At 32.9% G+C, this 9,824-nt stretch overlaps 1 protein-coding gene across 1 annotated transcript; it reads left to right on the top strand.

Moving 5' to 3' along the window:
- The first annotated feature begins 1,519 nt into the window (after window positions 1-1,519).
- On the top strand, window positions 1,520-3,795 carry LOC112802523 (U-box domain-containing protein 40). The gene has a single exon (XM_025845784.3). It carries the CDS (start codon window positions 2,008-2,010, stop codon window positions 3,589-3,591), a length of 1,584 nt encoding a protein of 527 aa, XP_025701569.1. The 5' UTR covers window positions 1,520-2,007; the 3' UTR covers window positions 3,592-3,795.
- The last annotated feature ends 6,029 nt before the right edge of the window (window positions 3,796-9,824 follow it).

Raw genomic sequence — 9,824 nt, 5'->3', positions numbered from 1 at the left:
GCATTTATGTATCCGATGGTAATACTGGAAAACAAAATGCTTAGGGTCATGACAAGACTCATAAAGTAGCTGTGTTCAAGAATCAACATACTGAACTAGGAGAATCAATAACACTATCTGAATTTTGAGTTCCTATGGATTCCAATCATTCTGAACTTCAAAGGATAAAGTGAAATGCCAAAATTATTCAGGATTGCAGTTGTAAACTCCACTATAAGAAGAGACATGAGCTTAATGGAACTCTCATTCTCATGCAAATTCACATCTTATGCTTATATTAGTTTTGGTTGCTTGAGGACAAGCAACAGTTTAAGTTTGGTATTGTGATGCGTGAGCATCTTTTCTATCTTTTCCTAGTGAATTTGCATCTAATTTGTTGAGTTTAATGAAGAATTAATTATATTTTAGCCACTATGAATGCTACTTTGAGTCATTTGCAATTTTATTTATTTTAGGTAGCATTCAACTAGATTTGATGGAGTTTCTGCAGCACAAGAATCAAAGGAGGTAGCAGCGAGGAGCGACGCGCACGCGTGCCTGACGCGTGCGCGTGATTTGGAGCTTTCCAAGGCGACGCGTGCGCGTGACTGACGCGTACGCGTGATTTGAAGATTTGCTCAGCGACGCGTGCGCGTGACCGATGCGTCCGCGTGACTCGCGAAAAAGACCATCGACGCGTACGCGTGACATGCGCCACGTGCAGAAAATGCAGAAACCGCTAGGGTGATTTCTGGACCCCATTTTAGCACCCAAGTTAGGCACGGATTCAGTGAAGCCAAGTGGTCCCCACGTTACAAGACGCGGAGTAATTAGTTAATTCTGATTTAAATTCAAAATTGAATTTGAAAATAGGAAAATATATTATCTTAATTTTAGATATTAGATTTTAAATTAATTAGGATTAGTTATAAAATGGAGAGACTTCTCTTCTATTGGAGGGAGATTTCATGAGGGGGATTCCATTAGGGAATTCTATACAAATTTACATTCCGCATTCTATGAGCAACTAATTCTCCATTGTTAAGGTTAGGAGCTCTGACTATTTGTATGGATTGATTTTATTGCTTTTTCTATTTTAATTTATGTATGGATTTATAATTTAAGAATTATTTTCGCTCTTTATTTTATGAATTTGGGTGGAACGGAAGTATGACCATTTTTTCTGATATTTTCAAATTTAAACTTTTTGAATATCTTAAAACTCTTTTCTGTTTGCCTAACTAAGCCAATCAATCAATCATTGTTGCTTGATCCATCAATCATTGTTGCTTGATCCATCAATCCTCGTGGGATCGACCCTTACTCACGTAAGGTATTACTTGGTACGACTCGGTGCACTTGTCGGTTAGTTTGTGGTTGTAAAATACCGCATCATACCTCTCCATCATCCTTCTTAATAGGTATATCGTTTCAATGATAGATCTGTCTAGCATAAATTTAAATTAGTTCTCTATTACTTGTGTCTTTTTTCTTAATATCCGTTCTATTACCGTTTTCATAAATTCATGGTATAACTCATAAGCTTTAATTAAAATTTGGAAATATCACAAAAAAAAATTAGAAATGCAGTTATAGTGACTCGTTCTCTTTTCACAGAAGATTCATTGTTTATCATCATCCATCACCTCAGCTTTTCCTTTCTACCACTGGACTAATTTTCAAAAAGCAAAAGAGAATCAAAAACACAAAGCAACCTCACATCAAGCCCACCACCCAAACCTTCCGCAACTTCCACCTCCATCCTAATTCTTTCACCCAGACTCATTCGATTCATCCAATCCCTTATTCCCTTCCTCAAAATCAACCTTGTCCCTAATTTATAGCAACTAAAACCCCGTTATTATGTTGTTACTATTTCCTTAATTCTCTCTCTAATTCTTGAAAGTTTCAAAATCATGGAAATATGGAATCCATGTTCTCCTCAAATTCCTCACCTTAACAACACCGACACCAAAATCAACAACTTCACATTCACACTTCCCCTCTAAACTCACCAATTAACTAAAAATGGAGATTCAGCAGACCCTAAAGCTCATGGTCCACCACCATAACAGAGGAAAGGAAAACAACACACCAAAGCTGAAATGGAGGAAAATTTTCACTCTCCAACGATCACCGCCGTCATCAAAACCCATCCAAACTCCACCGCCGGAAGAGTTCATCTGCCCAATCTCCGGTACTCTAATGGCTGACCCTGTGATCGTATCTTCCGGTCACTCCTTCGAACGAGCGTCCGTACAATCATGCAAAGATCTCAACTTTACCCCTCAACTCTCCGATGGAACCACCCCTGATTTTTCCACCGTGATCCCCAACCTCGCCCTCAAATCCGCCATCTCCAAATGGTGCCACGCGTCATCCACCCTCCTCCCTCAACCCCCACACCGGTCCCTCACCGACAACCTCGTACGGACCCTCATTTTCTCATCTTCCTCCCGCAAAAACAACGCAAACGAGTTAGTGGGAGAGAGAATGCTAACAGCGAACCCTTCTTGTTGTTCTTCTTCTTCCTCCGTTGAGTCTATTGCCACGTCAGCATCGAGCTCCACCCCACCCGCTCAACTTACTGCAAAACCAAGCTTCTGCTACTCTTCACCTTCTTCCTCCGAACTCGAACCAACAACCCCAGAGGCCGAAGAATTCATCTCGAAGCTTCGGAGCAATCAAGTCTTCGTAATCGAAGAATCTCTGCAGAATCTGAGGAAGCTCACTAGAACTAATGAGGACTCAAGGATCACACTCTGCACCCAAAGGATGCTTTCGTCTTTGCGTGGCCTCGTTGCTTCGAAGTATAAAATGGTTCAAGTGAATGCCGTCGCATGTGTCGTGAACCTCTCTCTGGAGAAAATGAACAAGGTGAGGATCGTACGGTCAGGGTTAGTTCCGCCATTGATAGAAGCTTTGAGGATTGGATCCCCTGAGGCGCAGGAACACGCTTCCGGTGCGCTCTTCAGTCTAGCGCTTGAAGACGATAATAAAACCGCGATTGGGGTTCTCGGAGCTCTTCCACCGTTGATTCACGCGCTTCGAGTTGGGACTGAGCGGACTCGGCATGACTCGGCCTTGGCGCTTTACCATTTGTCGATGGTCCAAAGTAACAGAACCAAATTGGTTAAGATTGGATCGGTTCCGGTTTTAATTGGGATGGTTAAGTCTGGTCAGATGACGGGTCGGGTTTTGATGATTTTGGGCAATTTGGGTTGTGGGCCGGATGGGCGGGCTGCAATGTTGGATGTGGGTATGGTTGAATGTTTGGTCGGGTTGTTGGCTGGGTCCGAGTCGGTTCATGGATCAATAAAGGAGAGCTGTGTGGCGGTGCTATACGTGTTGAGTCACGGAGGGTTGAGGTTTAAGGCCGTAGCGAAGGCGGCAGGAGTGGTGGAGGCGCTCGAGAAGGCAGAGAAGGAGGTGGGGAGTCATCGAGCGAAGGAAAAGGCAATGAGGGTTTTGGAGATGATGAAGGGCAAAGAGGACGATGAGGAGGAAGAGGTGGATTGGGAGGAGCTGCTCGACTCCGGTCTAGGAAGCCGGAGTCACAACTACCATGATGGCGAGTTTGCCGGGCTCAATGGGACGACCTCAATCCTCTGAATTTTGAGTAGGACTGATGGTCTGTTTTCTTATTTTTGATGTAATTATTTTTTATTTTATTTTTTTAATAATCTTAAAGTGGTTTTAGACTTTTAGTTTACCCTTGGTTTTCTTTGAGTTATGTATAATTTTTTTTTATGGTTTTGAAAATTGGATGGAAATTTGTAACATTGAACAACAAAAATGCAAATAACTTATTTCACATTTTTGCTTTAGTGATTTTTTCCCTTTTATTTATGGGTTTAGTGGGATGGAAATAACAAAATAAGGGATGGTGATGCAATGATGCTGTGGAGTAAATGAATAAAATGGCCAATAATCGTTGAGGATTTTTGGACCTGAAAGTGTCCATCTTTTGCTTTATTCCTTCACCTGCAAAGTTTTTTTTTCCTGGTCAAGTACCTTTACACACATCCCGCTCCTTTTTTTTTGGCATGGGTTTTATATATCAACTCCTTAGTCATAACTAGGATTTAAACCCAGTGCAACATCTAACAAGACAAACATTATTGTCACTAAACTATGCCATCTGCAAAATTTACCTGCTAATGTTCAACATTTTTGTTTTTATGCCTTTTATCTTTTATCTCCTTTTGGACTTAAAATTTTGGCATAAGCTGCATGATTCTTTTTATTTTCACAACCAAATTCATTCCGATCAGATTCTCCGTCCAATGACCGTTGTTAGTGTGATCAAATTTTGATTGTTTTGACTTTATTTTGAGCATGCTTAACTTAGCATCAAATGAGTTGAGGCTTTAATTGATAGGGTAAATTATGTTTATTTGAATTCGAAACTTGGTAAAGGCCAAATAGTAGATGAGAATTCTCAAATGTGATATGTATAATGTGTGTGAGTTTATAATATTATAATCTCTAAAATTAATAGGTGTTGAATTTATTTGACAAAAAAAAAACTTAGCATTAAGTGTAATATAAACATACAGTTACTTAGAGATGTATTTATTTTTAAAAATATCTTAATTCATTGTATTTATATTTTACTTATTTAGTTAGCAGGTTAAGCTTTATGTTAGTGGATATAGTAGTTTTATCTTTAACTTAATATAATGTGTATAAATACCTCCTAAATAATTATAGCCATTAGATAGAAAAGTGGCGTTAAAAACTACTTTTTAGTTTTGTGATTGATGTGAATAAGTAAAATTGAAAGAGTTTCTCTTGTTGCATAAAGAAAGTGAATAAAAGACGGAGTGGTTTTCTTTTTTTTTTTAAATTTAAAAAAAATATTTTAAAAGACTGTTAGGAAGATTTAATTATTAAAAAGAATTTTTAATACCATAATTAGTAAGAAGGATTAAATTCTTTTATAATATTTAAGAAGAAAAATCAAATCATTTTATAAAGAGACAAATATATCTTTAACTATTTTTTTATTTTTTTTATAATCTTTAATATATGTTGTTTGATTCTCAACGCTATATAGATATGTATGAATTACTCTAAAAGATCGGTGGAGAGATTTAATTATTAAAAAAGATTTTTAATATTAAAATTATTAACAACAATCAAATCTTTTTAATATTTAAGAAAAAAGACCAATTTTTTTATAAAGAGACAAATATATTTTTAATTAATTTTTATTTATTTTTTTATAATTTTTATATTAACAAATTTTTTTCTAAAATTTTAATAATTTTTATTATTTATTTATTTATTTACTTTTCTTATCTTTTGTCTTCTTTTTGTTAGGTAAAGATCATAAAAATAAATAAATAAATAAATAAATAAATAAATAAATAATAATAATTAATAAAATTTTAAGAGAAATAAAATTTATCAACATAAAGATTATAAAAAATAAATAAATAAATAATTAAAAATATATTTGTCTTCTTATAAAAATATTTAGTTCTTCTTCTTAAAGATTATAAAAAAATTTAGTCCTTTCTAATAATTTTAGTATTAAAGATCCTTTTTAATAATTAAATCTTTCTAATGATCCTTTAGAATAATTTTTTCTAATTTTAATTTATCTCAAACTATGATATAGATAAGGTTGAGAGATTTTTTTATATATTAAAAAATTTTATAGATCGTAATGTGATTTTCTTCATTTAATTTCAATCTATTCATCTTGAGTGTCTTTTTTCATTTTAACACTATAAATTATTTCTATTCTCATAAAATGCTCTCACAAATCAAAAGATTTCAGCCTAGTTTAATTAGAAATTTATTATGTTTGAAAATCAATTTAATTATAAACTTATTTATTTCAAACTCACGCTAAAGGATCTAAGAATCAGTACTAGATTAAGGTATGGAAGTACACTTGGTTATGTATTAGCTACATCTATAAAAATAAGTACAATTTTAGTTTCTATGATTTAATTCGAAAATTGAATTCGTACCCAATATTTGTTTGCGTTTGAATTTGTCCTTAAAGTTCAATTTAATTTTAAAATCGTCCTTTTGGACAAAAATACCTCTCACTGAACACATATCACTCTTTTTCACACACCTCACTCAACATACACACCTTTAGGAAGAAAGAAAACAGAACAGAGGGAGAGAAAAGCAGGGAAGGAAAAGAGAAAATGAAGGGGGAAGAAGTGGAAGGTGGAATCGACAAGTCATGGTATTGCTATTGTTGTCATTGTTGAAGAAAAAAGCAAGGAGAGAGGTTGAGAAAGAGAAGGGACGTAAAGTAGTGAAGAATCAAAGAAGGAAGGAGGAGAGGAGAGGAAAAAGAAAGAAGGTGCAGCAGTTGTGAAAGGACGAACAGAGAAGGATGCCATGTAGAAAGGGAGAGAAAGATAATCGAAGCGGGGTTGATGGAGTCTTTTCACAAATGGATTTGCTAGTGGATAATTCTAGATCAACAGGGCTAGATGTATGCTTCAATTTGCTGTCCGATTCGGGTCAAATCAAGGTTCCAAAACTTGTTTTTCACCTCAAAGGTGGGATTTAGAGCTTCCTACTGGGAATTACATGATTGGTGATTTGAATTCGGATGCATGCGTACCCACAAATTTTGTTTTCACACTTAAATTATGTTTTTAATTGTTTGACTTTTCTGGCAAATTTGTAAACTTTCGTAACATTTAATTAAGGTCTGACAACTTATTTTTAGGCTTGGAAATGAGTGTGAACTTATGGATTGGATTAGATTGACATTTTGGATGAAATTATGGACTTGAGCTAATGAATATTGATGAAAGCATGTGAATAATGAGTTTACTGCAAACTAAATTAAGATAAGACATGAATTATGAGATTGACGATGACTTAGTATAGCCAGATTGGCTGAGATGGTAAGGTCTAGTTGATATCCTGCTTGCGTATGATTTGAGTATCTGTTTATTGGAGAGGTCTGGATATTGTCCCGCTTGCGTGATGAATTGAATATTGAATATTGATTGATATGATGCCTCCCTGGGTAGATACAAAAGCAAAAGCACAAACGCAGAAACAGAAGCAGGCAAAAGCAAAAATCAGAAACAGAATAACAACAATCAAACAACAATAAGCAGAATAACAACAATAACAATTTGAAAATCGAACCGGACCGACCAGTTCAACCGGATTAATCGAAAACCAGAGTCGCCAGGCCAGTTCTGTTAACCTCATAAATTGCCTGGAAAAAAACAGGTCGAACCGGAAGTTAATTGGTAAAAACGGACAATTTTTTAAAAAGATTTTCGGTTCGAATACCCATCCAAACGACGCCGTTTTATACTTTATTAAAAAAAAACCTAAATGGCTACCTAACCCACTCCCACTCCCACTCTCACTTCCACTCCTACTCCCACTCCCACCCCTCGCGGCCTCTCTTCTCTGAAATTGAAGAAAGTTTGAGATTGAAAGAAGACGAAGAACCCTAGCAACCCACAGCCACCCAGCCCATAGCCACCACAGCCCCCACAGTCCCGCATTGTTTGTCATCGCCGAACCCTTCTCTCCCTCTGTCGCCCTCTTTATCTCGCTGTCGCCGCTTCACTGCTTCTCGTCGTTGGTCGTCGCTGCTTCTCCCTTTCTCTTCTGCGTCGTTTCTGCTTCTCCCCTCAGCGTTGTTTTTGCTTTTTCCTTCCTCGCCGGCGTCGTTTCTGCTTCTCTGTTTCTCTTTTACGTGTGGTGTCTCGCAGTTTATCTCCATGGCCAAATTTTTCAAATTTTCAACCCTTAGGTCTCAAGTCTCAGACTAACTCTCTCTTGACTCTATGACTCTATTCCTCTAAAATTTGAAATTTATTCTAAATATGCATATGATGTATTATTGATGATTATTGAGATATTAATTTTTGGGATTTTTATTTGATGATTCTAAATTTTTTGAATTTTGAGATATTATTGATGATTCTAAAATTCGATGAATTCTGTCGTTGATGAGTTATACATTCAATTGTTTAATTTATTAATTTTGTTAAGATTGATTTTTAAATCCAATCTGTTGTACTTGTTATTTTGGTGAATTTTTATTTTGCTGTTATTGATTCAAAATAAAAACATTGCCACAATTTTACATTGAGTTGTTTATGCTGATTTTTTCTGATTTTGGATTGGTGACTTTGATTGCTGATTTTCTAATTTTGAATTGTTGATGGTCCTATAGTAGTATAGTGCATGCTTCATTGCATTGTGCTTCATTGCATTGTATAGTTTAATTCTGTTGCATTGTGTTTATGATGAAATTTTTGTTTATGCTGTGTTTTCTTTTTATATATTTTGTTGATTATTTGTGAATTTTTAATAATAAATTATGAAAATTATAAAATTTTAAAATTTATCAGCTAAAAAATTATTAAATTCGAATATTTAAAATTATATATTAATTTTTTTATAATTTTATCATATATTTAATTAAGGTGAATGCTACCCAACCCCTTCTAAAATAATATGTAAGTTACCCTTTATTATGTGTCACATTGTAATTGGTCCTTATCTTAACTATAGTTGGGTTATTTTATAATTTATTATTCTTAAAATATCAAAGCTCCACTCCCGTTAATTGAAGCACATTCCACTCCTCCATTCTTTGTTTATCACTTCATCACCTAGATTTGGTCCTTCCAAGCACCGTAGCGTTCGTGACAAGAAGCGCTAACGTCATCGCCATGCCCTCCCACACAACCTCTCTTCCTAGTATAGCCAGTGTCTCTTTTTGGCGTGAATCACTGCTTACCCACATAATTAATAGTTAATTTGGTTATTAAATTTTTTTATTAAAAAAATATATCTTTATTTAATTACGTGATGGAACATATATTTTGTAAAATATAATATAATAAAATAAATCTATTCAAAGTATTTAAAAGTATAATTAAAATCATGAACATACAAATATAATAATAAAATTTGTACTCCAAAAAAATAAACATATTTTTTTTATCATACATATATTATTTAAAAATAAATATATTATTAAAATTAATAACAGAAATTTAAAATGATAAAATTCAACTTTTTTACCGTATTTTTTATAGTATTTTTATTTTTAAATTTTTAATTTATTAGTACTTTATTATTTAATTAATAATTAAACAAATTATTTTTATGAAAAATTATTTTTTATATTATATTAGAGAAGAGACCAATATAACAGTTTAAAAAATAAATTGTATAAATATTTAAGAGATAAATATGAAATACATTCCTAAGTAATGTTTAGTTTGGTTATTAAATTTTTTTATTAAAATAAATCTTTATTTAATTACACGATAGAACATATATTCATATGTAAAATATAATATAATAACTCTATTTAGAGTACTTAAAAGTATAATTAAAATTAAAAAATATATATTTTTTATTGTACATAAATTATTTTATAAAATAATAAATTGTTAAAATTAATAACACAAGTTTAAAATGATAAAATCTATTTTTTATAGTATTTTTATTATTTTAATTTTTAATTTATTCGTACTTTATTATTTAGTTAATGATTAAATAAATTATTTTCATGATAAATTATTTTTTGTATTATCTTAAAGAAGATACCAATATGTCACCAAAAAAAAAAGAAGAGACCAATATAAAAGTCTAAAAAATAATGTAAAAATGATTTTTAAATAAAAAATAGATAATATTAAAATTTTTAAATACAAAAGTAAATTATATAGATAGATATTTAAGAGATAAATATGAAATACATGCCAAAAATAAATAAAACAGACAAAAATAATTCTTTATTTCTCAATAGTACTCCCATTTTGTCTGTTTTATTTATTTTAGGTATGTACTTCATATTTATTTCTTAAATATTTATACAA

The sequence above is a fragment of the Arachis hypogaea genome, chromosome 5, assembly GCF_003086295.3.
Source record: "Arachis hypogaea cultivar Tifrunner chromosome 5, arahy.Tifrunner.gnm2.J5K5, whole genome shotgun sequence".
Classification (NCBI taxonomy): domain Eukaryota; kingdom Viridiplantae; phylum Streptophyta; class Magnoliopsida; order Fabales; family Fabaceae; genus Arachis; species Arachis hypogaea.
This window is presented reverse-complemented; position numbering and strand designations above follow the sequence as displayed.